The sequence below is a fragment of the Parus major genome, chromosome 20 (genome assembly GCF_001522545.3).
Source record: "Parus major isolate Abel chromosome 20, Parus_major1.1, whole genome shotgun sequence".
NCBI classification, from domain to species: Eukaryota; Metazoa; Chordata; class Aves; order Passeriformes; family Paridae; genus Parus; species Parus major.
This window is the reverse complement of record NC_031788.1, coordinates 11,123,179-11,150,868: the sequence shown is the minus strand read 5'-3', so window position 1 is coordinate 11,150,868 and position 27,690 is coordinate 11,123,179. Positions and strand designations below refer to the sequence as shown.

Genomic DNA, 27,690 nt, shown 5'->3' with positions numbered 1-27,690 from the left:
TCAGGACCCTCTCTGTTCCTGTCCCTGCAGTGAATCCTGTGGGGTGTTGGGAAGGGACAGAAGTGAGCAGATCCAAACTGACCAGAGGTGTTTTCCATGCCACATAACTCGTGCTCTGCAGTAAGGGGGAAAAGAGGGGTTTTGGGTTGTTACCCAGCTTGCTGGGTGTTGGTCTGCCCACAGGAGGTGCTGAGTGATTGCCTTTGCATCACTTGTTTTGTCTTCTCCTCGCTTTTACTTATCCTTCACTACTTAAACAGTCATCATTTATATTTTATCTTGACCACCAGATTTTTTTATTTTCATTCTTCCTTTCCTCCTCCTCCATCCCCTGAGAGGGAAGGTGAGTGAGGAGCTGTGTGGTGCTTGGCTGCCCACCAGGGCTAACAGCACAGGGGGCTCTGTTATTCACATCTCCCAGCACAGTCTGGGCTGGTTCTTTTCACAGCCTCACAACTTTAATGTTTATTAACTCAGATCATTGAAAAGAGCTCTGCACAGCTACTCATTGGTGGCTGCCATATTGAGGCTGAAATAATTCAAGTAGTAATGGAGCAGTGCTCTGGGAGGTGGAAATGCTTCCCTGGGATAGGTTTGGATTAACAGCACAAAGTGGGGAGCACCCAAACAGCCTCAGGGTATGCACACCTGGAATTACCCTCTTGGGATTCAGGTGTAAAAGGAACCTTTCCAAATCATTCCAGTGTGTCATATGATCTTGTGACCAGACATTTTGTGTGACTTACTTTAAGTTTCTGTATGAACTGGGCTGTGCCTCCTCACAGTGTTTGGTTTCCATTTTCCACAGGTGGCTACGGACCATTTCAGTAATCCTTTTCCTGAATAAACAAGATTTGCTAGCAGAGAAAGTTTTGGCAGGGAAATCTAAAATTGAAGACTACTTTCCAGAATTTGCTCGCTACACTACACCAGATGATGGTAAGACTTTTAAGTTTCGTTTGCAATTTATCATTTCTTTATTAATCACATTTGTGATTGTTTTGGTAGCTTCAGTTAAGACTTGAAAACTCTTATGTAGATGTAATCATCAATGTCTTTTAGCCAAATTGTAATGTTGAATTTAAGATATAAATAATGGAAGATTCCTGCCTCTGAAACGTTTAATATCTTAATAATTTCATCATGACAAAATCCTTTTACTTTGGTGTAGATGAAAGTCTGACATTTTGTCACAAATGTGTCCTTGGGACTCCCTCACTCCTGCCTGTGGTCATTTCTCTTACCTGCCAAGTGCCTGGTACTGTGGCCATGGTAATATTCCCTTTTTCTCCTGAAATCCTGCTGGTTTAAATAATGTTACGGTTTGTTTTGTCTCACAGTCAGTTTTGCCAAGTGTATTTCTGTCATATGCGAGCAGAAAACAGAACAAGTTGAGATTTTTAGGTGCTATTACCAGAAACACCTGTTTTAATAAGATACTTATTTTATTATTAATCAGCAACACCAGAGCCTGGTGAGGATCCCAGAGTTACAAGGGCCAAGTATTTTATTAGAGACGAGTTTCTTGTAAGTATTTCCTTTCTTTGGCTATTTCTTATGTGATTCTTCTCAAACCCAAGCTCTTGCTCACCTTCTGCTTCTGCAAAATGCTGTCACTTCTTGTGTTGTTTCTATTTAACATCCACATGGCATCAACCACGCTTATATTTATGAGCTTTACTGTTTCTTAGCTGCTTTTTTGATATTTGTTTACATAATTAAATAGTAAAAGAATTGGTGAGAATTAAGAAATCCCAAATAGAATGGTGAGTGAAGTCCTGCTGTTATTAATGGGGCCAGATTTTTATTCCATGCATTATTTCTAAAGATAGAGACTAATGAAAAGATACCTCATTTGTCAGATATTAATGTTCTTTTCATATTATCTTTCCCATTACTGGTCAGCTGAAGCTATAATGGACACAGATTTTTTTATTTTTTTTTTTTTAATGTTACAATTACTTGTAATGGTGAGCTTGGCAATCAAATTGTGGATTCATTTTAAAATGGAGCAAAACAAAAAGTTCAGGGAGGCTTTCTGTAAGTGTAAAGCAGGGATAAAAGCTTTGTACAGGGAGGCAAAATCCTACTTTTCTCATGGCTAAATGGACTAGGAGATGTGTTGCTAAATCCACCAAAGCTGCATATAAATAATGGCATTTTCCTGAGTTCTCATTCCTTTCTGAAATTTCCCAGCTTGCAGTGACCATCTCACCATGTAATTCTGATCATTTTGAATTTCATGTTTCAGGTGAGAGAGTGAAAACTTTGTGGGCATTTTCCACTCAGTTGCACTTTTTGAAGACACAGCTCACATTGCAGATTTCACCTTCATTCAGCCGAGCTTTGGGGATGGGTTGGGGTTCCCCCAGTAGGTTTTATTTTAACCCAGTGTCTCTTGCTTTGCACAGAGAATCAGCACAGCAAGTGGAGATGGAAGGCACTACTGCTACCCTCACTTCACATGTGCCGTGGACACAGAGAACATCCGGAGGGTTTTCAATGACTGTCGGGACATTATTCAGCGCATGCACCTTCGCCAATACGAGTTGTTGTGATGGAGAGCACTTTTTTCTGTGTTTTGGACTCCTTATTCCTTATTAAAAAAAAGAAAAAAACCACCCTTGCCCACGTAGGGTGGAAGAGAACTGTTTGAATCTCCCATTGATTTGCACCCCTCAACTTTTTCTCCTTGCTGGACAATAGCAGCACTTCTAAGCTTGCTTCTGTACCCCCCGGACAGTTTGAGATGGCCCCTAACACTTAAAAGGCCATTTCCATGAGGATTCCCTAACACTGTTATTAACAAATAAGAGAGGGAAAAAAAAAAAAAGAAAAAAAAAAAAACCAAAACAAAAACCAAAACAAAAAAAATCCCTTAATTAATTAAAATCCCTGAATGCGGAGCACCTGAAAGAATTGGGGATGAAAAAATTAAAACGTTGAAATAAAAATTGGGGGAGAGAAAACTTTAGGTAATTTAGCACTGCTGTGGGCATAATCCTATAACCCGTGATCTCCACTTTGTATCACTCACTGCATCCAAGTAACAAAGGTGCCAAGTCACAGACCAAGTTTGAAGACAGACCCTTGAGTTTGGTTCTCTGACTGTAATGTGGCTTTGGGCGGAAATACTGACAATTCTCCAACAGACCTAGACAGTGCAAAAACCAACTGCTACCTTTCAGAAGGGTATTTTTAAAACCAGTCTTGGTGGTCTAAAGACAACCATGGACATTTATGAATTGAACTGCGTATGGCCTGTGATTGCAGAAAGAGTTAACCACACACTGTTTTCAGTTTGTCCACTGATGATCCCGTCTGCTCTAAAAATCATTATCTGGACTGTAGTCCTCACAGTCTTTCCCTTCTTTTTCTTCTTCCCTTCCCTCATTTTTTATTTTACTGCTGGATTATTATTCTTGTACAGACTGTAAAATGTATTATTTTGTACAACTTTATTGAAAATAACTTGTAGAAGATCTTTGTGCCTTGATTATGGCTGTACCTGTACAATGAGCTAAGATGTAAGTATGTTTGATTGCGCTGTACAGCTTTGTCAACCCTATCTGCAGCATTAGCTCAAGGTAGGGAAAATTTATCTGTAGTTTAGTTTTTCTGGTTTATAAAAGAAGGAAAAATACTGTTTAGTAAAAAAAAAAAAGGAAAAAAAAAGAAAAAAAAAAAGAAAAAAGTACAAATTGTGCAAACTTAACCACTTTAAAAGTGAGGTCTTCAACAAGTGACCAGATGTTGCAGCATCGTGCTTTTTAATTTTTAGCTTTAATTCATTTAAATCTCTATCCAAATGCAAAACATGGCTTGTTTCTACATAAAACCAAATTTTGCTACAAATTATAAATGTTAGTCTTTGGTCATTCATAGTCCTTTTTTTGCTAAAGACAAAAAAATCCAGAACAATAACAGACACGTAGGGCATCATGCAGGTCTGGTGACCATCTCTAGACTGGGCCAAATACCCACCAACCTCGGCTTGCGCTGCGTGGGCAACGACTACCAGAATGACAAGGTGTGCACTGCCCTTGGATTTGGCCACTGAATTCCAGTTTCAAACGACATTTTTATTTCTCTTTTAATAAAGAGATACTTTAGAACCTTTTTTGTTTTATATTAACTATATAAGTAGCTTAAAAGTGAAGATGTGTGGATTTTTTCTTAAACTTGAATAATTTATGCAAATTATATGCTTAGAACAACATGTGGTACAGTAAAAAGAAAAAAGAGCAAAAATCACTGTAGCAATAAGAGAGCATGTAATTTTAGTAACTACTACACTGCTTTATATTTTATACCTAGGTGTTTTATGTCTCTGTGAGTGTGTTACTTTTTCATGTGTCTAAACCTACGTGTACAATTTGTACAGAGTCAGAAATTACAGCTGTAATAACACATCTAGAACAGTGTTAGCCTATATTACTCAAACACCCCTGTTCCCCCTTCATTTACACCCCTAAACTGATCTGGATCTTAACTGCAGTGACTTTAAAAGGAAAAGAAACAAAAACAAACACCAAAATTCTTGCCTCTTTGCCTTTCACACTAGCTTCCCTCCACCCAAGAGACCGTGTTGGCTTTCTTTTTGTGGGAAGAGATCCAGTTTAAATTCAAGTGAGGGTGTGGTCAGTGATGTCTGTGCAGCTAGATTTGCTTCAGGTATCGGATGCCTTTTCAATACTAAGAACTACAACTGTTGAGAATTGTGACTTTTCATTTGCTTTTGTGGCTAAAGTCTTAAATGAATCACACAGTCCATTTTCACTGGAGAGCAGGGATGTGAGGGAGTTACTGTCCCATCTCAATTCAGAATTGCTTCCAGAAGACACTGAATAGTTGAAAAATTTCAGCTGCGGTTGTTACTGGCCTTTCAAGAATGATCTTTCTTGTTCACAGGTTTAGACAGTTGCCACCTGAACTTTGTAGAACTGTAGGAAACATGACTGAAAATAGGCCCCTCCAGTTCAGAATGTATCCAGTGCCTGTAGGTAAAGGGCTGGCGTTTCCACTAGGTAAAAATGGGACACACGTAGTGGAAAGGAAATTCATTGTGAGCCTTAATTTTAGTTACAGGAGCCAAAATCTTTATTTTAGTGCCAACCCTTATCTTGGTAAGCCTAGGAGGAGTTGGTGTGAACACCAAATTTATAAATGGAAAAAACCTGTAGTGGTGAGAGGAATGTAATCTCTTGTCTGAGAGAAACAAAGCACCTCCATTAAAAATAACAAAATAAGCTTCTTCCTCTGATGAGGACACATAATAACAATGAGCTATATAAGACAGCAACAGTTTAAGAAACCTAAAGCTTTATATGGACAGATATGTTTAGGGGATGCTTTTTTTTTTTTTTTCTCTCTTATGTGAGGAAAAAGGCAATTGTTTTGAATATGGTTGAGTTGCACAAGTACAGAGCGTGTGTGTGTCTTAATGTCTCAGTATTGCCTTTGTTAGTCTCTTTATTAGTCCATGCAGTTTGGTGGCCTGGTAAATGCAAGTCTTATTTTTAACAGCTTTCTTTTTCTTTTTTTTTCTTTTTTTTTTTTTTTTAATACAAAACCATAAAGCTTTAATGCTTGCTATTTAATAAGTAACTGTGTTTTCTTCTGTCTCTAATTTAGTGGCCATAATTTGCAGTTAATTGAACCATTCCAACCTAATGCTTACCCATATTTCTTAGTTTTGTTTTATTTATTTATTTGAACTTCTTGTTTTCATGATTGAGGACTGTCACTTCTGTCTCATTCATCTGTTTGGAAACTTCTGACCTTACAGCCAAAACTTAACTCATTCTACTCAGTATTCATCGTGATGCTGAAGTGTAAGATACCTGCAAATGTAAACACTACCACTTTTATTAATAAAAGCAAATACAGTGTTTTTAGGGCACATTTGCATCACTGTAGTTGAGGTTGTGTCAGTATTTCCATTGTAAACCTATGGAGGGTCTTACCTTGGCACTAAACTGCCCTAAGCTGAATCTTTGCCATACAAGGCTTCTGCTCAAGTGTGATTTGGTGGGTTGGTTTTTCAACAGTTTCCAACACAAACTCTTGTTTCTGTTTTAAGTTATACAACTGTTTTGTTGGATGGGGGTTGGTTTAAAAAGAAAACAACAGAAAAACAACAAACCTGGTTCAAGATTGTTTTTGGCACTTCTGTAACTCAGAAATGGTTTTGATTTTAAAACAACCTTCGGCAAGCCAGTAACCTACAATATGGTCTGATCATTTTGGGTATTTTGTAAAAATAATAATAAATTGTAGAGATGTTGTGGTTTCAAAATCAGCTACTGTGCATTTGCAGTAACTTATTTCAACCCAAGAACTTTTAGTGATTTGTGCATCAGAGCACACATTCAGTGTGGTGCAGCAGAGTAGGGATAACTCCTGTAAAGATTTTTTTTCTTTTTTAATAATGTGGAGAGATAAATCCACTAGAAACTAAAAAAGGATTCAGCTGCCTCTGAAAGCATCAAAAACTTCTCTCAGAGGCTGAAACTGGAGCTCTGCAAGTTGATAGGAGCAGACTTTGATGCAAAAGCCTAGGAAGGCATCCTGGATCAGCTGTCAAAGGCAGGAATCCTGAGGGCTTTTCTTCATTTATCTAAAAACTTTTGATCCGTGGCATCAGGGCAGGATTTAACTGAGGGTATGTCCTAACTCCAGAGGAAGGGAAGCTAACACTGCTCCACTGTGCTGCCTGAAATTGATACCTGCAGGGTAATTTCCTTCTGCCAGTAAATCTATGCACAGAAATATTAATGTTCGTGGCTTCAGAACTTGAGCACCTTGTAATTTGTCGTGGTGTGTTGTTCCTGTAAATGATGGAGGATGTTTTGTATTATTTATCTTATTTTCCACTGTCAAAAATTATGTGCCAGTAAAAACAAAAGACATAAAGGCAGGAGATTGACCCCAGACCTGGAGGCAGAGCCCGTGACAGCTGAGTACCAGTCCAGTGCCTTAGTGACAATGCTCTTGGTGATTGGTGCTATACTGTTGTCTTAAGAGTGATAAAGTTGTTCTAAGTTATAAAATTATGTGACTCACTGTGGAAGAGAGTAAGTTCTCTTCTTTGCCCAGCTGTACCTAATGTGCTGTGTGTGTTCCTTAAAATGCTGGCACTCCTAAGACCTCTTCATGGAAGTAGATGATAAAATTCCTATTAACTTTAATAAGCAGGGCCATAGATTGCTATCAGTGGAAATCACACACAGGAGCAGGTCCTCATCTCTAAAATAAATGTTGAGTTTGTGTAACAGTAAAAATATGTATAAGCAAACATCTGTTTGCAGTCCAAAACCAAACTGTGCCCTTCTTTCTCAGCTTGGTATCTCTGAAAATTCATCTGTTGGGAAAAAAATCTTCCTGTTCTGTGACAGACTTTGAAGTGTCTTTGTAAATAAAATAAGCTACAAAGGGGATTTCTAAAGCTCTGCTGATGAAAGCCTGACACTGAAAAATCCCTCTGGTGACTGACAAGACAAATTCCAAGAGTGAGCCTATTTTAATCCTGGTCATACCCAGTTGGCTTCAGTCCCATGAGTGGATGTGTGTCAGGGTAGGTAAAACTGCTTCAGAGTTTTACTGTAGTGCACAGACTGCTAAAACTTGAGCCATAAGTGCTGGCTTCATAATTAATTGTTTCAACCCCTGATTCTCATTAAAAGCTCAAACTGCTTTTTACCCTGGTTATTTTCAGTGTACTGAGCTGAGCAAAATGGGTGCAGTATAAAGCATAAACTGACCTGGAAAAACAACATGGGAGGAGGTGGGGAGACACAATCTCTCACTGCATTAATCGTAAAAATAATAAGGTGGAGGTTTTTTTCTGACTTCTGTGTCCTAGAAACTGATTCTGTGGAAAACAGAACTCCCCAGGGTAACAACAGCATTGATACCTCTGTAACATGGATAACTGACCATTAACTATTGAACTGCTGGACAACTATTAAATATGTAATAGATAATTAAAAATCCACCAAAACAAACTTACAGATTTTCCTAATTTTTATTTTTTTTTTCACGTAGGAAGTCTGACTCAAAATTGTTGAATGACAGAACAAAATAAAACCTTTAAACATTTAAACAAGGTAGGGAGGATACATTTGTGAGGGAGAAGATGCTGACATTAGGGATTTTTGTGTAACATGCTTTCTAATGCTGGGGTACCAGCAGACAAATGTAAGTAAATTCAAAATTAAAATGTGAATTTATCTCTTCACTTTAATTTACCCAGTCATTTTACTGAATGAGTTGGCTAATTTATTTTTTTAATATGCTACTACTCAAGTTTGGAGAAAGACATGCCTAGGACGTGGTAATGTTGGGAAGTCTCAGTTCTGTTGTTCTGTCATGCAAACTATTGTTTTAGGCTGTGAATTTTATGTGAATTATTAATAAGTGAAGTACAGTGTTTCTATCTGTAGTTTTCTGGTATTTGATGTGACTTTGGAACTGTATCATTCTTGAAACTGAAATGCTAGAGTGCCAGCAAAGGGACAGCTGTATCAGGATTAGGAATTGTCAGATCAGGGGGGCACATTCCAGTTCTTTTTTTGCTACATTTTCAGTTTGCTGTTGGCAGGATCAGAAGAGCTTCCACAAAAAGACAAATTACGGGTTGGGTGATAGAACTAAATATTGTGGGAGAGCTCAAAGTATTAATGGAAAGTGTTTCAGACTGGTGCTGAGGTAGAGCCGTGGAGATGTGTCCTGAGGGGGTGTGAGGGTTGATGAATATCTCAGTAGTTTTAAGCTCTATTCTCGTACTGTTTGAAGGCACAACATCCAAAATGAAGTAATGGATTGTGACCATTTTGGTGCTAACCCTGAGTTCTGTTTCTCACAGGGCAAAGCTCTGCTGGGCTACAGAGGTTCATCTGTCTGAGGCAGTCTGGAAGCCCAGAGCAGCCATGAGCAACAGCATTTGTGAACCTGTTTGTGATTTAAAACTGGGAAATTTAACAGCAAATTGCTCTGTCCTGCAGCATGACCCAAACCCTGCTGCCTCTGGGTTCAGCTGCTTTCTCCTGTCCTCACCCCCCTTACTCTTGTAACAGTGTGGTTGATAAGAGAATAGAGCAATTATGAAAGAGGGCATAAGACAACTTCAAAATCCATCACCTCGGACACTGAAAGAAATTTAGGGGGGAAATTCTTTATTCCCCAGGTGAGTGACCCAGTCTGGGATCCTCATACAAATTTTCAAGGTCAGAGAATGAATTTATCCCAAAAGTCCAGGGATATCCAGTTAAGGAACTGAAAAAAAAAAAAAAAAAAAAAAAAAAAAAAAAAAAAAAAAGGCACTTTGTGCACCCATTAGAGCTGGGAGATGTTTAGTGAAAGGTGAGTTTAATGATCAGCATGAAAATCAACAGGAGCTTGCTTTCAAGCAAGAAAATGTTTCCACCACGGGCTCATCTTGAGAAGCCCTTGGGGCGTTGGGAGGCTCAGTGTTTTAAGTAATCTTCAGTATATAAAGTACAGTTCCAATTTTTAAGTTGACATTCAAAAGACACTAGAATGACATCACGTCAGCAACCTCAAAACCACCTTGTTTTGTCTCAGAATATTCTTGGTTACCTGGTGAAGTGTCGTGTGTTCAATGTCTGGAATAACTGTTACCAGTACTCGAGGTACAAACAGAAATGCTTCGTCTTGAGGCTCTGCTTAAGAAGGAGGAACTCTTTAGCCAAAACTCATTAGCCTAACGATGCTGCTGTAATTTCCTACTCCATTGGAAAGTTATTACCTTATCTCTAGTTGAATGTATTGGCTGCTTTGTAAAGGGCTAACGATTACAAAAATACAAATTTATGCTAAAAGAATTTGTAGAGGGCAAGGAGCAGAGGGAATGAGAGAATGGCAGGGTGGATATTTTTAAAAAACATATGAATAAAAGGCAAACAGTTTTGTTGGAAGTTGGCTCTTCTGTTTGGGATTTTTCTTCTATATTTTAGGAAGAAACCACATGAAGTTGGATGGTTTCATCAGCTGTAGTACACTCATCCCTTTAGGTAGCAAATCCTGAAGTACAGTTGTTAAATAATTTGCTCAAAAATCAAGCAAATTTGGATAGCTGGAATTGAAACTTGAGCATTTGATACTTTATTTTCCTGTTAAATAACAACAACAACAACAAAAAAGGTACAAAAAGAAAAAACAATGTAATTTTCCATGTTCCTGTACATCTGGCTCTTCTTCACACACTTTCACTTTCCAGAATGCCTTTACTGCTTCCTCCAGTCATGCAGCAGAGACTCCAAGGCTGACCTTCACTGGATATTTATTGGACTCCAAATTTTCTCTCTGTCTCAAAATTTATCTCAAAATTTGCTCTCTGCCTCATCAAAATCTCATTAGATAGATATTGTTGTCACTCAAGAATATATTACACATAAAATGTTGTCAAATATTCATTTAGGGGAAAATTTGTTGCATTAATTTGCTGCATAATAAAACCTTTCAGGGATATTCAGGTAAATCTAAGTGCTTTTAGTCATGAACATTTCACTGAAGCTTTGTAAAACACAAATCCATATGGGGGAATGGAGTTAAATCCAAGAGACAACCAACATTGTTTCCATTCAAAATTGTCAAGTTTAGTTAGCTAAATCAAATTCTGGTACATGTAATAGTTCATCACATTTAAAGTGATGTCTTGAAACTGTTCGGTTTAATCTGATTTTACCTCTTGTTTATTGACCTGAAGTGAGGCAAGGTTGGATATTGCAATTCTGCAAAGGGCTATTCAGCAAATGTCTGGCTGCTACAGATCCCTAGTTTACTTCTCAAGGGAAGCTGAAAGTAAATGCTTTGAGTATTGTTCATTCTTTATATATTAAAAAAAAATAAAAATCTTTTTCTGTTACTGCAATCAAAATAAAGATATATAAAGATGGAAAACCTCTAGTTTTAAGATTCAGGCACTGAAATTGTATCATAAATGTCTAATACCACTATGTGTCTTAATGACAGTTGGTGCTGGGGACTGTTCCCATTTTCTACTCAATCAAGCAGGAAGTTTTGTAGCGTAATTACCACTGAAGTCCTACAAGTCACCAGACAAAACTTTTGCCTGCTCTGAGAATGTTTTACTGAGGCTAGGAGTGTTTCATGCCATAAGCTCTGGCACAATGAAGTCCTCCAGGCAGCGGATCCCAATGTCCTGCCCAGGAGATGCACAGCAAATTTTGGTTGTGGGAGGAAGATTCTCCTACCTATATAAAAATTGTGATGCGAAATGTATTTAGTTGAACTTTATGTAAAGAACCAGAATCTTCTCCTAAGGCTTAGAAAGTCTCAGACTTATGGTTTTCCCATTCAGTTTCATTGGCATGTTAAGTTCTGGAGACTCAATTTTTCTCCAATTTGAAGTTTTCTGAACCTTCTGTTAAGGTACTATAATGGTTACTCTGAAATCACCTCCAGAGAACTTGTCCTGCACCTAATTACACATCTTATAGCTTCACTGCAAGCCAAAAAAAAAAAAAAAAAAAAAAAACAAAACAAAAAAAAAAGAGCTGATGAAGCACAGGAGGTGAAGAGATGTTTCTTATGACACTCTCATGAAGTATTTTTTTTTCTTTCTTGGTTGGGGATGGATTAAATTCAAATCTGGAATTTTCTTAGGAAGCTCTGACTGGTTAATCACACTGTCTGTTCTGAGTTCACTGTTATTTCTCACATCTATGGGATGGAAATTGCCTGCTAACCAAATGGAGATGAGCCAAAAGTTTTTTCTCAAGGATATTTCCATTGGCTCTTAGCCTCAGCTTGTCACTTCATCCCCAGTTTATCCCTCATAAAAAACGGCCAGTGGTTCCACAGGCACTGGGATGCCCCTCACTGTCCCCTGCCTGCAGTGGGAAATGTGGAAGACCTGTCCCTTGTGGCTCTGCTTCAATCCATGTCGTTTATTCCAAAAAAGTCTTTTTTTCCTTTCTGCTGGCAGAGCAAAAAGCACATTACCCCGGGCTCTCCTGAATGTCAGTGTTTCAGGAAGGGCTGCTTCACCACTGTAGGGCAGCACACGACAGCACAACTCCTTTGCTGCTGTGCTGCAGCTCAGGTGCTGGGGTACATTCTCTGTGTGGATCTGTGTGAACAGCAAATCCATTGATTAGCGCAGCAACCACATTTCAACAAGGATTTTGTCTGCTGGAGACCCTATAACTTATTTCTGAACAGGGTTTTTTTTAGCCTTTCTTACCAAGCAATGCATGGAAGACAATGTCATTTCTTTTTACTATTTTTCAGTTAGCAACTGAATGAGAGAATAAAGGACCTTTTAAATAATTAATCAGCAAAACTCCTGGCTGGCCTCCAAATCCCAGAATACACCCTCACCCTCCCCTTTCTTACAGTTAAACTCTTATACAACTGAAGAACGGGAGTGGATCTGAAGAGAGACAAAGGGACTTTGTTTCTCACATGGTCTCACTAGTGCCTCTCTCCTTGCCTGAGGCCTGATTATGTGATCAGTTTTCATTGTAGACTTGTCCCCTGTCCATCTAATTCCTTGTTCCTCCCTTCCTAGGGACCTCTTGACCCGTTGTATTCGCTCAGCATGCCCGGGCAGGGTCCCAGGGTGGGCTGGGGATGCACTTCTGTGGATGGGGAACAAATTCTGTGCCACAGGCGGCCCTTCCTGGTTACAGAACAGCCTCAGAACGGGGGATGTGGCTCTCCCAGCACCTCTCCTCTGCCCAGAGATGCCTACTTTCATTCTCCCCCCAGCTTTTTCTTTTTGTTTGTTTGGGTTTGGGTTTTTGTTTGTTTGTTTGGTTTTGTGTTTGTTTGTTGTTTTCCTACTTGTCAGTTTTTCTATTCACTGTAACATTTCATCATCTCTACCAACTTGGCGGTCGTTCAGCATCGTCCTCATGCTTCCATGTGAGTGAGGGAGAGAACTGCTGTTGTCCAGCTGCAATCAGAGGAACACATCCCTTGGAGCAACACATGCCATGGAGAACACGTCCCATGGCCAACACACCCCTTGGAGCAACGCATCCCTTTATTCCCTCTTCCCTTGCAATTTTCAGCCGATTGCTGCTGCGCTGGGAGGCTTTGCAGGGCGCTGAGGCAGTGTGCCCCTGCCCGCCTCCCCTCAGAGCCTGCGGGGGACATCCTGCCCGCCCGCCCGGAGCTGCCCTCAGCCGCCGCCATCCCGGGGCCGCCGCCCCGCCTCCGCCGCCGCCATTCCGCGGCGCCCCGCCCGTTCCGGCCGCTGGGCGGGGAGGGCCGGGCCGGGGAGCCATGGAGGACGCCGATTACTTCGAGGGCAGCGCGGCCGAGTGGGGCAGCGAGGCGGACGGGGGCGCGGTGAGCGCCGGGGGAGCGGGACAAGGGATGGCCGCAGCCCCAGGCGTGTCCCGGAGCAACCCCTGGGCACGGCCTCCGAACATTCCCCTCAGTCCGGAGCATCCTCCGGGAGAATCCTGGAGTATTCCCCGGGAGGGACCCGGACCGACCCCCGGGTGGGTCCCGGAGCGTCCCCCGGGCCGGAGCGGGGGCTCCGGGCTGAGGCGAGAAGCGCCGGCTGTGAGGGCAGGGCCCGGGGCTGCGCTGGGCCCGGGGCTCCGGGGTAAACAGGGGGAAGGCGGTGTTGGGTTTTGTGCCTTCTCCCTTAATAATCGCTGCCTGTCGGGGCGCAGGTCGCTTGCAGTGCTGAGCTGAAGTCCGAGGTGTGTGTGCTGCTGTGGGCAAAAAGATCCTGAATATGGGAGTGTGGGGGGAAACGGGCTGGGGGAAGCTGACCTGACTGTGCTTGTGAACAGCAAGATGATGAGGACGGTGAGGGAGAAGATGATGCCGAAGTTCAGCAGGAGTGCCTGAAGAAATTTTCAACCCCTGACTATATAATGGAACCCTCTATATTTAACACGTTAAAGAGGTGAGTGTCACCTGATGTGTGTTACAGTGTGTTAGAGGTATCACTTCCTATGGAAATGTGTGCAAATGTATAAATGGTGCTGTTGTTTTCCCTTTAAATTTAGAGTTTGATTGTTTTTTGGTTTTAATGTGACTCAAATAGTTCTTTTGTAATCCTTTTATCAGATATTTCCAAGCAGGAGGATCTCCAGAGAATGTTATTCAGCTCCTCTCTGAAAACTACACTGCAGTGGCACAGACTGTCAATTTGCTGGCAGAGTGGCTCATTCAGACAGGTATGATACCAGATACAGAGTAGTTTGGGTCTATAATCTTTATTCTGTCAGAAATATCTGAATTTGTGGCAAATTTGATCATACACAGGAAATGGGTTGTTATATTGTCATCCTGTATGTGGCTAAATCCTTTATAATAATAGGTTTATTCCACTTGGAGAATAATGAAGCAATATGTTGATGAAATGCCAACAAGCTGTGTTGTAAAGGGTTTTATAGCTGAAACAACTGCATGAATTATAGTTTCTTTTTAATTTCATTCAAAGGGCAAGGGTGCTGTTATATAGATAGTATAAACAGTGTTTGATATCTTGTAATAGAATTAATTATATAATCATTATTACATTACCAGAATTATTGTACTCTTGATTTCAGAAATGTAGAATTACTCATTGCTATTTGTGTATAATTTTGTAGAATACTATCGAAGCTACTGACAACCAATATTTAAAAGGATAAACTTAAGTGTGTAATCATGTGGGTTTGTGCCCCAGCCCTGGTAATCCCTTTTTTGATTAAGGTACCCCTGCATTTTGCTGTTGCACCAGTAACAGTCCTGGGGATGACGGGCATTGCTCTTTGTTTGTCTGATGAGGAGAGCAAGAGGAAGGTTGTAACCTGCCTGAGATCCTAAACAGTATAGCATTTAGGAAAAAAAGGTTGAAAATCTGTAAATCTGTATCAGTGTGGCTCAGTGGTAGAATGGATGGCTCTCCTTTCATCTTCTCTGTGTTGATAAATTTTGGAGTAGTTTCTGTTCTCATTGAAAAATGTGGGATGCTGCTGCTGTGTTCCATTGGACTGCATTGAATCTGCCAATGCATCTGTTTTGTTCCTTCTGTGCAGGTGTTGAGCCAATGCAAGTTCAGGAGACTGTAGAGAACCACTTGAAGAGCTTACTGATCAAGCACTTTGACCCTCGGAAAGCAGATTCCATCTTTACAGAGGAAGGAGAGGTGTGCATGGAATCCCTGTTGCTGTCTCTACAGTGGGTCCTTCCTAGATGCCTTCATCTAATGGAGTGGTGAAGGGAAATTGAATCTTCAAAGCTCTTTGCCTGAGGAACAACTGGTTTCAGAAAACCAGCTCTGTCTCACTGGAGTCCTCAGAGGTTTAGAGAACTTGGAAATTTGGAATGCATCCTCCTTTGTAATAAAGCTCTAGGACAACTTAAAGGACTGCTGAGAGGTAAAAGCCTTGCTTTTTATGATCCTGACAAGATATTCTTAAATTTCTTTCTGTTGCTCTGTTCTTTTCAGACTCCAGCCTGGCTTGAGCAAATGATAGCACATACCACATGGAGAGATCTTTTTTACAAATTGGCAGAAGCCCATCCCGATTGTTTAATGCTTAATTTTACTGTGAAGGTACTATACTTAAGTCTAATGATTAAGAATATCCATAGAGGGCTAATTGTTCTGGCATCAAGTATTAGTTGTGGTCTTGCTTGTATCTTGTATTTATTCCTGCTAATACTGATTAGTAAAGGTACACCTGGGTGGTAGGACTTGTGCTACAGGTTGCACTAAGTGTAATTTCCCAGTTAAAAGTATTCTTAATTTTTGATGAGGTGTGGGGGTTTTTTCTTTCTTTCTTGTTTGTTTGTTTTCCTCTGATCTATGTTTGAAAATTCTGGATTTCTGGTGCAGTGGAACATCTCAGTCAGTTTTGTATGCTTCTGTGACAAGAAAGGAATGTTATATTTTGGTGTTCTCTGCTACGTTTCTTATTATTGTGCTTTATTTTTGCTGCATCTTTATTGGTTTCCTTTTCTGTAGACCACAATATAAATGTGAATTCCAGTCTGTGTATGCAGAGGTGAAACTTAGATTCTGTGTGTTCTTCTAGGTTTGTTAGGATATTAGAAATATAAATGTAATTAACAAGATTTCTGTGATGTTTTGATTTTTATAGCTTATATCTGATGCTGGGTATCAAGGGGAAATAACCAGTGTTTCAACAGCATGTCAGCAACTAGAAGTATTTTCCAGAGTCTTGCGTACATCTCTGGCAACAATATTAGATGGAGGAGAAGAAAACCTTGAGAAAAACCTCCCTGAGTTTGCTGTAAGTTTGTTTTTTTTTGTTCCCCACCCCTCCTTTTTATGTGGCTCTGCTTTCCAGTTAGGAGATGGAGATCACTGTGGGATTGTAGCCAATCTTGATGTCCTACAAAAGCTTATGAAGAGATGGTATATTTGAGTTAAAACCCAGAAATTTATGCTTTTTGGTCATTCTTTGACCAAGAATTCCTTGGGTTGCTTATGTGACACTTATATTTATTAAATGGATTGTGGAAAGGTGGAGGTAGAACTGTTGTCCTTCACATGTGCTGCAAAATCTAAAGATCAGTCTTGTCAGTCCACTGACAAATAAAAATAATTCTCTTATCATCTACATTGGTGTAAAAGTTGCCATCTGAATCAGCCCAGCATGTGTTAAGTGTTGTGAAACAGCAAAATGATTTTCAGCTGGCTTTGAACTTCCCTTAGTGTTTAAATACTGCAGAGAAAGTACTAAGCATAAGTAGAATAGATTGTCCTCTCAGTTTTGGCATTTGAGAAATGAAGTTCTCAATTCAGTCATTTCTTCTTGTGTGGCATCAGTGCTTTTCTGTATTTTCCTCTTGGCTATTGGGGTTTTGGTTTTGTTGTTTAGTTGTTTGTGCTTTGGGGATTTTTTTTCCTTTGCAATTTTGCTGTTTGTTTTTTTTCCCCTTTGCTCTCATGGCAATGTAATCTCAGAAGGACACTGGGATGTTTTCTTGCTGACTGGTGAGGTTTGTGCTGTGCTTTCACAGAAGATGGTGTGCCATGGAGAACACACTTACCTCTTTGCTCAGTCCATGATGTCCATCCTGGCCCAGGAGGAGCAGGGCGGCTCCGCTGTCCGACGGATCGCTCAGGAGGTTCAGCGATACGCCCACGAGAAGTGAGTGGCAGCTCCAGGATCAGGGAAATGGAACTCACCACAATCTGTAAACTCTGCTGGCTTTTGTGCACTCTTGATCACCTTTCACCAGCAAAAGGAGAATCTTTAGCTGCAACAGAGCAGGTCTTGTAGCAGGGCTTGAAGTTGTGGAACAGCAGGAAATTTCAGTGTCCTGTACCAGAGAGACCTGAAACTGGAAAAGCAAAGATTTGAAGTTTCTGTCTATTAAGAAATATCTATTTTTATTTTTCTATTAACATTTTGGAAATAAACAAGGTAAACACAGGCCTATTTCTGTAATTACCCTAAGGTGTTGCATCCCATAAAATATGGCCTGTTGACTCCGTGAGACTTCATCTGAAATGTCTGAATTAAGAAAATAAGTCACTGTGTGTGTTTGCTCTTCCTGCAGAGGCCACGATGCCAGTCAGATCACCTTAGCCCTGGGTACTGCAGCCTCCTACCCCCGAGCTTGCCAGGCTCTGGGGGCAATGCTGTCCAAAGGAGCTCTGAATCCAGCAGATATCACTGTCCTCTTCAAAATGTTTACAAGCATGGACCCACCTCCAGTAGAACTGGTCAGTATTTATCTGTTTGTAACCTCTGAAACTTATTTCTGTTACAGTAGCACTCAGTAGCCTTGTGCTAAGTGTTGTATAGACACAAAAATTAAATTAGCACTCGCTCGTCCCTCTGTGATTGTAAGTAATGTCTAAAAGTGAAGCTGCTACTTGCATTCTAGTTTGCATTAGCTTCATGGTACTTTTGTTGGGGTTTTTTAATCATTCCAAGTTGTGTTTTTACACATAACTAAATTAAAGAACTTTTCCATAGGAAATAAAGATGGCAAGGAATTAATTCTTTAAAAAAAAATCAGGAAAAAAATCCCTGCCCACTTTAACAGTTTGTTATAAGCAGGCCTAGATGATATATTTCACATTTCTCACTGCATTGTTCTAACCTGGGTTTTGGTAATAAAAGGCAAGATTTTGATGCTTTAGCAATATGGTCTGTAACTGATTCATTTTTTTTCCTTTTTTCTTTCAAAACTCTGGTTCTTTTCAGAAAACTGTTTAATGTACTCTTAAAGGAAAATGTGCTATCTTCTTTTATGCAAGGTATATCATATGCAAAAACTCCATTCTTAGTCACTTCTCATGACTCTCAGGCTCTGATAAAATGTTCTTTCTCTTCATAGATTCGAGTGCCTGCATTTCTGGACCTCTTTATGCAGTCCTTGTTTAAACCAGGTGCTAAGATCAACCAGGACCACAAACATAAATATATCCACATATTGGCATATGCAGCTAGTGTTGTAGAGATGTGGAAAAAGGTAATGCTCACTTCTGTGAATAATATTATTTTTACCTACAGCAGCCTGCCTGTGCTGAAGAAAATGTATGGTTGTGAAGTCGCTCAGTTTAAAATAATATATTCAGCATTATTTTAATATGAAATGCTTCTGCCTTCAACTGAGGTGATTAAAAAGTGTGGATCCTGATGAACAAACAGAAGTCTGAGTGCACTGAGAATTAAATAAAGCAAACATCCTTGTACTTCAGGTCACTCATAATTAATTCTTCTGAAAATTGCATGAGTCTGAATTTTGAGACACAGGATGCAATCCTAGACTTATTGCAGGTTACAGCTCCTTTCCTTAAATAACCAAAGACATCTGCAACTTTTGCATTCCAACTTTGCAATAATTTTGCAGAACAAGAGAGTCAGCATCAACAAGGATGAACTCAAGTCGACCTCAAAAGCCATTGAGACTGTTCACAATCTGTGTTGCAATGAGAACAAGGGGGCATCAGAGCTGGTTGCAGAACTGAGCACTCTCTATCAGTGCATCAGGTGAGCAGAGAGGCTGGGAATCTCTTATGAGGACATAAATCCTGTCTTTCACACACAACTTGTCCTCCTTGAGTGGCAGAACATGCTTTTCTGTGCCACTGGAAAATGATGGCAGATTACATTGGATTCCTAATAAAACTTCCATTTTTTTTCATGCTGCTGTGCTAAAGTGATATCTCTTGTAGGTTCCCAGTGGTGGCTATGGGTGTGTTGAAGTGGGTGGACTGGACAGTGTCAGAGCCACGGTACTTCCAGCTGCAGACTGATCACACCCCAGTTCACCTGGCACTGCTGGATGAGGTAAGAGTGTCTGTAAAACTTTGCTGGAGAGCAAGAACAGTTCTGATTCTTGTGTAACACCCTGTTCACTGAGTGTCTGTCATTTGCAATATGGTAATAAATATGCAGAGATGAATCTGTTTAGAGTAAATTGTTTGGTTTTGTCAGCTCAGCATTATTTACACCAGGAAAACTTGAGCATCACAGAAAGAAATGATGGAATGCTTTTCTAAATGGATTTCTGTCTGGCACTGAACATCAGTGTAAACTTGTCTGGTGCATTGTGTTTGAAATTGCAGTTCTGAGGATCTTACTTTGCTGTGTTGTTCACAGATCAGTACTTGCCATCAGCTGCTTCATCCCCAAGTTCTGCAACTTCTTGTCAAGCTCTTCGAAACAGAACATTCTCAGCTGGATGTGATGGAGCAGGTGATGCTCAGAGGATTTGGTGGTTTTTGTTACTTCACATCACTCACTCTTAGCCAGTTCAACACCTTTTGCTCTCACAGCAGGCTTAATTTAGAAGTGGTTAAAATGTAGTTTAGCAGATTCTGAATGAATAAAAGTTGCACACTGTGAGAGCAGGTTCTAATGTGTTGGCTCTTCCCTCCCTTCACCGTCAGCTGGAGCTGAAGAAGACTCTCCTGGACAGGATGGTTCACTTGCTGAGCCGAGGGTACGTCCTGCCTGTTGTCAGCTACATCCGCAAATGCCTGGAGAAGCTGGACACGGACATCTCGCTCATCAGATACTTTGTGACAGAGGTCAGCAGCAAAAACTGTTTACTGAAGTCTAGAGATCAAGTTTAAAATCAGCTCCATGAGTTTTGGATATTCAGAAATACTTCAGGTCAAATTCTGAGCAATGTCTCAGTGTTCACCAGGATGTGACTTGGTCCTACTGATCCTGACTTCTGGAAGTAATAAGGTACTCCACAGAGCACCCTGAGAATACATAATTAATTACTTGCACTTGAGACCTCTTGTTGTCCACACAACTACTTGTATGCTTCCAAAACTTATATGTGAGTTAAATACTGTCCCTCCTCCCCCTGTAAGTGCAAGAATTATGAGTTTTTGTCTGCTGTTTCAGGTGCTTGATGTGATTGCTCCTCCATATACCTCAGACTTTGTACAGCTTTTTCTTCCAATCCTGGAGAACGAAAGTATTGCAGGCACTATAAAAACAGAAGGTGAACATGATCCTGTCACAGAGTTCATAGGTAAGTCATGTTTATTCCTTGCATACCTGCTTCCATTTGTGTTTGTTACAATTTGCAAATAATGTTTAGGAGGAAGATTGCTAAATATAGGAATGCCTGCCAGTTTTTTTCACATACAGCTTCCCTTTTTGGCCTGTGTTTAGCAATCTTCCTGTGATCAAGAATCTGTGAGTACTAGTGAGGAAAGCATAGATAGATACACTTTGGGAACTAGCACTACAGCAGGGAAAGGAAGGAGAGGAAGGAAAGTTGTCTGTCAGAGTATTATACTCCATCCTAAAACAAAAACATCTGTCCAGACCCAAAAATCCTAATTACTTACATAATGCAGAAATCCATATGCAAAATATAAATCACAGAATCATAATAATGTACTGAACAGTGTCTTTTTTTTCTCTCCTTTTAAGCTCATTGCAAATCTAACTTTATTATGATGAACTAAGCAGTGGAAAACAAGAATGCATCCAGAGCTCATGATCACTGCTTTCCATGCTCCCCACCACTGAGGTTCTGTAAATGGGCAATGGAGCAGCAAAACAAAACCCAGCAAACCTAAAACAGGGAGGAAAAGGCTGAAGGGCATTTGCTTGACTTGCATGGTGACCTTGAAATTCTTATCAGAGGAGTGTTTGTGTTTCGTAGCAGAGAACTGTTAATGTCATTTGGAAAATGGAATGATACCAAAGGGTTTTCTGTTGTTACATGAATCAGTATAAATCGATGTTCTGAAGCTGATGGGTAGCAAGAAATAGATTTATTTGAAAGAACATTATTTTGGTTACTTGCAGAATTTGTCACTGATTCTTTGTGTAATAAAATGTAAAAAACAAGTAAGGTAATCCCTACTAAAAACACTTGTCAGATAGTTCTCTAAATAGATCTTGAATGCTCTAGGCTTTGATGTTGCAAGTTTCAAACACTAGGAATTTGTGGGATTTGCGCTGTGCTGCAGAGAAGCCCTAATGTCTGTTCCTCCCCTTTGCATTAGACTAGAATTCTAAATATCCTACATGAAAACAAAACACCTGTTTTGTGTAACAAAACAAGAGGAGTTGTAACAATCAAGGTTAGTTTTATATTAAGAGATGAATTCTATGTGAGTGTGTTACCTTTTGGAATCTATTTTTTGCTAAATAGATGCATCAGATGTTACCGGTAAGTTTCATTACCGAGTCATTACTGTCCCAGAATATGAATGTGTGCCGAAATTTCATTACTGCTTGTTGTGGCTTTGTTTTTATACTTATCTCTACTCTGTCCTGGCTGATGTCAAACAGTGGGAGATACACTCAACAATATAGCTTACCTTTAAATAAAGGTGTTTGTTCTTTTCCAGAGATGTCTTTCAGTTTCATTAAGATTACTTGTTCTGTGTTCATTGGGCTGGATTCCTCTTTACACCCCTCACTTTTAAACAAACAGTAATTTTCTTGAGCAAACAAGCACATTTTTCTCTTCCAAGTACATCTGTTTTCTGAAAAATCTGCTTTCTAAAAGATGCTGAAACTCTTAAGTCCAGCTGGATGTAAATTTAAAAAGATCACCTAAAAAGGGCAAAAGTTGCCTCTGTAGAGGCCATTTTGATCTTCTTTGCTTATCCTTGAATAGAAGATTTACTGTTATTCCAGCTAACTCTCATCATTTAAAACTTGCATGAGACCTAGTGTTTGTAATTGAAGTAAATTATAGAATTGACAACAGAAATTATTCACCCTATAGAGAATTAATTTAGGATACAGCCCTGTGCAAGTTCTTGGCGATAAGAGCAGTTTGCTGTGTCCACTGCAGCTCTGCCAGCAGTTGGAACAAAGTTTATTTTTACTTTCTTGTGTTCAGCTTGGTATCACTTCCTCTAAACAGCTGCTCTGCCCTGATCCCTGTAGATGATTTTTAACTTGTTAAATCCTTTGTGATGCTGTGATCAGTGCTGTCATACAATTGTTGTTGTTTGAACCAGCATTGTTGCTGTATAAACTTGTCCATCAGGCCTTCCAGAAGAAAAAGACCAGTGAAAGCAGCACCATCCAGGTGGAGACAGCCACACACAATTAATAAGCTCTTACAATAAAGACCCAGTCATGTAAGAGAAAAAGTCTGTTTATTAAATGCAGTCAGCAATGCCACATAGTAACATTTGATATGGCACTGGTTTGTCATACTATTAAGGAGTCCTGAGTTTTGGCAATTTATATTTTTCCTCTTTAGGAGAAAAAGGGCAAAATCACATATTAGAGCAAGAAATTTGAGAGCAAGAAAGACAAGACTGATTAAGTAGAAAGTGTTTAGACTGTCTTTTGGTCAAAGTAATTCCCATTATATCATTTTGGTGGATAAAAGCAATCTCATTATTTGAAACTTCCAACACCACTGTTTCACCAGGAGGTCAAGGAAACAGGGTTTAATATTTGGATTTACCAAGTCCAGATTTATGATGGTTTTTGCATCATTGCAATATATTTGGTCCATACTGTCACAGAATTTAAAAGAAGATCTAGACCCAAATATTGAGTATATTTTTCCAGTATATCTATGTGTTTTGTATTTAAAAAAATAGATATTTACATGTACAGGTTCTGTGATTCAGTCAGTGTGATTTTAATACTGTGCATCAAGGTAGACAACTCCTTCATGGGTGAATTACTTCAAGATGTAAATAAAATTAGGGCAGTTCTGCATTTTTGAAGGTGTTGTGTTACATCTGGGCTAATTTTGCAGAACTGCTTGATGATGTTGAACTGTGAAAGAGTCTTAGGCTATTATTCTTCAAACAAAAGGAGATTTTGCTGGGAAGCTTCCAAACAAAGTACCTAAACCAAAAGCTGTACCATGTAGAATCAAGGTAGTATTGGGTCTCCATATGCACAGTCCTCTTCAATAGCCAGATTGTAGTCTGCTCCTCTTCCACCCTTATAGGCGCTGGTCACAATCCTCAGCCACCCTCTTTCACCCTGTAAAGGATTTAATTTGCATTGTAAATTAGGAAACACAACTGTAGAAATTGTACGTTGGTGGGTCTGTTCTGTCAGCCAAATGTGAATGATTTAAGTGAATGGAGGAATTCACACAAGCTGAAGTGTAACCCTGGAGAAACGTGCTTTGGTGAATTTACATCCCACTCATCCAGTGCAGGTACGTGACTTGATTTTTGCCTACAACAGCAGTTTCCAGCAATAACAGGAGCTGCACGTCCTTGAAAAGTAGAATTTGGGATAGAGCTGACATTAAGTAGTTTTGACCAAATATCCTTCTCTTCAGATTGCTGGGTGTCATTTTAAAACTATTACTCTAGTTCAAAGAAAGTTTCAGTTTTATATCCACAGGCTGTAGTTCTGCAAGTGACAAACCCTACCCTCCCTCCAAAGCCAGAAGTGTGTTTCCATGTTTCCTTACCCAGGGCTCACCCCAGGAGTTACGAACTATCCAATATTCTGTCCCATTTTCCACTCCCCAGCCAGCCACAGAGACGATGTGATTGACTGTAGGTGAGGGGTTGTACTCTGTGTACAGTCCCCCTGTGTAGGCATCCAGCTTCTCAGTAGCCATTATGCCACAGCTGTAAGAAAACAGAGAGAGGTTTCATACAGGGGGATCAGGGCAGGGGCCTGGCTACAAACCAGCTGGTTTTCTTGCATTTTGAATTCGATCTCAGTTTAAATATGAACTGAAGTTTGCATGTTAGTGCAGAGCTGCTGACATGTCTAGAGTGAAAATGCACTGAGTTTCATTGATGTTATTTTTACCTAATTGGTCCATTAGTGTAGATTTCTGCCATCATTTTTTCTCTTCCACTGATAGACCCGTAGTCAGCAACTTTCCAGAGAGTGTAGTTCTTGATCACGTGGCATTCTCCAAAAGTTACACAAGTTCCACACTGGTTGAACTTCTTACACTCTGTAAAATAGAGGTGAGATTAGTACTGGAGATAAACAGCAGGAAGGTGCTTTTCTTCAAGATTGTTGGACACTGAGCTTTTATAATTTAATTGAGGTAAATATTAATAATTTCAGAGTAATCATGAATACATATTCTCTGTGGTGAACTCAGTCATTTTCTGGAAACCACATTTAAAGTCCCTGTTATCACCATTTACTGTTCTTTACTTCACAAGTATAAATACTTTGTTGAGGACATCGAGAAACCATTTCAGTCATACGTGACCCGCCAAAGGTTAAATTTCTCCTTTGTTCAGCTTGAGGTGACACTTGTAAATATTGCAGTACATTAGAGATTGTGTGTCACAGATTTAAGAGATTAAGTTAAAACAATTCAGCTGTGCAAACTTGTCTGAGCATGATTTAGTGCTAACACCGTCTGTCTGGAGTGGGAGACACACACAGGCCCGTAAAGAAAACCTGTTCTGTCAGTCAAACAGCAGGAACCCGTACTCTGAAAACCCAAGAAATTATTTTCTTTTAATACACTGAGATCTGCTAGACCTGGGAAGAAATCCTACAGCAAAGCAGAGCCATCCTACTTTGATCCTTGGCTTGGTAGTTGTTGCAGGTCTCGTCAGGGATGCCATGGTCATGGGCATACATCCAGACCCCAGAGTGGTCCCCACCCTCACAGGACCCGGCGTCAGCACAGTCGATGACATTCTGGACAGACAGGTAGGCAGAAGGCCAAGCACCTTTCCTCTTGATATTGATTCGGTCTGTAAGGATAAGTAAATGGGTTTGCTAGTAGAATACATGAGTGGCTACATATTGCAACTGGTTTTGAAACTGTCTCCACTGAACCTATAACTGTTTGCAGACAGCAGCAGCTGTGGTTGGAAAAGATTCTGCTGTATGCAGTGAGGAACACAGCATGACCTAATTGAGACCAGAGGCTGAGTTATTATTGTGGGTTTCCATTAAGAGGGATTTTTCCATTAAAAACTCAGCAAAAACATGGAGATGAGCAAGATCTTCTAAAGCCTTGAAGAGCCCTAGACCTCCCTTAATTCAAGCCACAGCTTCTGAAAACTTTCAGATCTGTTTCCTGACTTTGACAGTAAAGAGTTTTCAAATACACATCAAAAAAATAGCTCTGAACAGCATCTTTTACAGAGAATAGAGATTTATGTTTAAGCCCATGCATAAACATAAGCCCATGGAGCCCAGGCTGCTGGCTCTGTGAGTCTTAATGCAAGAGCAAGATTTCAGAGTTATCTCCTTGCTGTTATATCTGCATCTCACTGTCATCCTGCCATCTCAGACAGGCACCACCACCCTGCTGCCTTATTTTGTCACAAACAACAAGCTTACTTGGCGGAAAAACTTCCTGATGAGTATTTATAAACTGCTTCTCTGCATTAACAGTCTTAACTGATTCCACTGTAGTACTTTAAATCCTATTAGTACCAACAACATTCCAATATACTTGACAGAACAAGGAGCTATCATTGCAGCCTAATCTTCTTCAAGTTGCTGTATTTTACCCATCCCAGTACTTCATCCTGGCAGGTGTCATACATGTCCATATCCTTGTATGCTGCATGATTCCTGCTGTCTGCTCACACCTGCCTTGTCTTCCCCCTTCTCCCACCTTCCTCTATTTCTCCTTCACAGGTAACTTTCCTACAGCCTCCCTGTGCAAGTGGTGCTTCTCCAGCACCTAACTGTTGCATGCAAATCATGGATTCTCTCTAGAGCCGCTACTTCTCCATCTGTAGCAAACCACTACTTCCCCTTGACTAAGAAAAAGGCTGTTAGGAAGATTCCTGCTGAAATCAGACTTGTGTGTCTGCTGTGGTGGTCAGTTCAATGGATTGACAGGGCTCCTGTAGCCCACAAGAGACAACTTCTTTTATTTTCTTATTCCCAGCATGGCTGGAGAGCCCCTGCTGTATAGATATGAGAAAGGAGAAGGAGACCTGACAACTCTTTTGCATCAGCTGCTGCCATCACCACACCTCCAAGGGAAGAGCAGAAACCCCAGCTCTTACCCCAGGACCTAGAGAGCAGTTTGGGAGGAGCTATGGCCACATTCCAGGATTTTAATCAGCACTCCCGCCTTTCTGCCTTTGGATAAGGCAGGGACAGCCTCACTCTCATTGCTTTTTCTATTGCTTTATTCTATTTTTCTATTCAAGGAGGGTTGGTTACCCTCCTTGCCTTCAGCTTGGGTATTCCCACTGTTCTGCTGTATTTACAGGTTTTGCCACGTTAGTCACTGCAGTGATTTAGCACCTTATACCAGCTGTCAGTAACCTGAAGCTAAACTTCCTTCGCTTCCCTTAAACTCCCGATTCCAGCGGGGAGCCGGCCCGGCAGGGGAGCCTGAGCGTACCTGCCAAGGCGCTGGTGCTGCCGTGGGCCCAGCAGGACCCGCAGTACTGGGGGATGTGCTGGTTCCGAGTGGTGCTGGCGTAATTCACCCCATTCACGTTCCTCCAGTCCCAGCTCTGCGGCAGCGCCGACACGTCCAGGTACTCGTGCGGGCGGGGGTAGGTCCTGCGGGGGGACGGGACGAGGAGGTAGCGCCGGCATCCCCCGGAGCAGGACGGGCGGGTTTTATTTTGGGGTTTTTTTGTAAAGAAAACCGCGGATTTCACCGAGTTTCGTAACGAGGCCGCGAGTGTCCGGCGGAGTCACGTGACCGCGGCGTGACCGCTCCGGCCCCGGCGTCTCGTGACCGCCCCCCCCCACCCCGAGCCCCGGCAGGGCCGGAGCGGCCCCGGGACCCCCGAACACCCCCGGGACCCCCGAGCACCCCCGGACCCCGGCCGTGCCTGCCCAGCCCTTCCCTCCTCCATGCGGCAGGGAGCGCCACCCGGGGGGGACAGGGGACCGAACCTCACCTGAGGCCGGGCGCCTTGTGCGGGGCCGGTTTGTAGCAGTGCTGCCCTTCCCTGAAGTAGAGCCCGGCGCGGGCGGGCGGGCAGAGGCAGCCGCAGAGCAGCAGCAGGAGGAAGGGGATGAGGGGCTGGAGCGGCGTGGCCATGCTGGGACAGCGGCAGCCCCGGGAGCCGCCGGCACCGCGGTTTAAGGGCGGCGGGAGGCGCGGAGGGCCGGGCCGGGCCGGGCCGGGCGGGGCCGCGCTCACCGGCGGCGGGCGGGGACAGCGAGACAGCCCGCGGGGACTGCCCTGCGCCGGGACCGCCTCAGGGTGGGTGTCTGATGGATCTCCTGGGGATGAGGAACAAACTGAGATCCTTCCCAGCCCCCAGGCACGTTTCTAGCTCGAACGCTCAGTAACTCGGTCACATGGCTTGTGACAAGAGGACTTGTACCT

At 41.4% G+C, this 27,690-nt stretch overlaps 3 protein-coding genes across 5 annotated transcripts in view; 2 read left to right on the top strand and 1 right to left on the bottom strand.

Annotated features, from left to right (window-relative positions):
* Positions 1 to 8,443, top strand: part of GNAS (GNAS complex locus) — a gene marked incomplete at its 5' end in the record, with an annotated part of 83,027 nt that extends 74,584 nt beyond the window's left edge. Inside the window, 3 exons of the mRNA XM_015647538.3 lie at positions 809 to 939; positions 1,460 to 1,527; positions 2,412 to 8,443. Of these exons, the coding sequence (XP_015503024.2) occupies positions 809 to 939; positions 1,460 to 1,527; positions 2,412 to 2,558 (346 nt within the window). The remainder of the gene's footprint in view (positions 1 to 808; positions 940 to 1,459; positions 1,528 to 2,411) is intronic.
* A 4,792-nt stretch (positions 8,444 to 13,235) lies between these two features.
* On the top strand, positions 13,236 to 21,809 carry NELFCD (negative elongation factor complex member C/D). Of its 3 annotated transcripts, none has more exons than XM_015647445.2 (15): positions 13,237 to 13,341; positions 13,797 to 13,912; positions 14,077 to 14,186; positions 15,033 to 15,142; positions 15,446 to 15,553; positions 16,101 to 16,253; positions 16,987 to 17,117; positions 17,530 to 17,695; positions 18,316 to 18,450; positions 18,832 to 18,971; positions 19,157 to 19,271; positions 19,584 to 19,679; positions 19,874 to 20,014; positions 20,343 to 20,472; positions 20,880 to 21,809. In XM_015647445.2, the coding sequence occupies exons 1-15, from the start codon at positions 13,276 to 13,278 to the stop codon at positions 20,912 to 20,914; spliced, it is 1,752 nt and encodes a 583-aa protein (XP_015502931.1). In that variant the 5' UTR covers positions 13,237 to 13,275; the 3' UTR covers positions 20,915 to 21,809. The 3 variants fall into 3 exon arrangements, with proteins under 3 accessions (XP_015502930.1, XP_015502931.1, XP_018864229.1); XM_019008684.1 differs by lacking the exon at positions 13,237 to 13,341 and adding an exon at positions 13,367 to 13,703; XM_015647444.2 differs by lacking the exon at positions 20,880 to 21,809 and having other exon boundaries at positions 13,236 to 13,341; positions 20,343 to 20,862.
* A 744-nt stretch (positions 21,810 to 22,553) lies between these two features.
* On the bottom strand, positions 22,554 to 27,464 carry CTSZ (cathepsin Z). The gene is made up of 6 exons (XM_015647448.3): positions 27,257 to 27,464; positions 26,746 to 26,909; positions 24,947 to 25,126; positions 24,213 to 24,363; positions 23,863 to 24,025; positions 22,554 to 23,420 (listed from the first exon to the last, which is right to left on the bottom strand). The coding sequence occupies exons 1-6, from the start codon at positions 27,397 to 27,399 to the stop codon at positions 23,307 to 23,309; spliced, it is 915 nt and encodes a 304-aa protein (XP_015502934.1). The 5' UTR covers positions 27,400 to 27,464; the 3' UTR covers positions 22,554 to 23,306.
* Between the last annotated feature and the right edge of the window lie 226 nt (positions 27,465 to 27,690).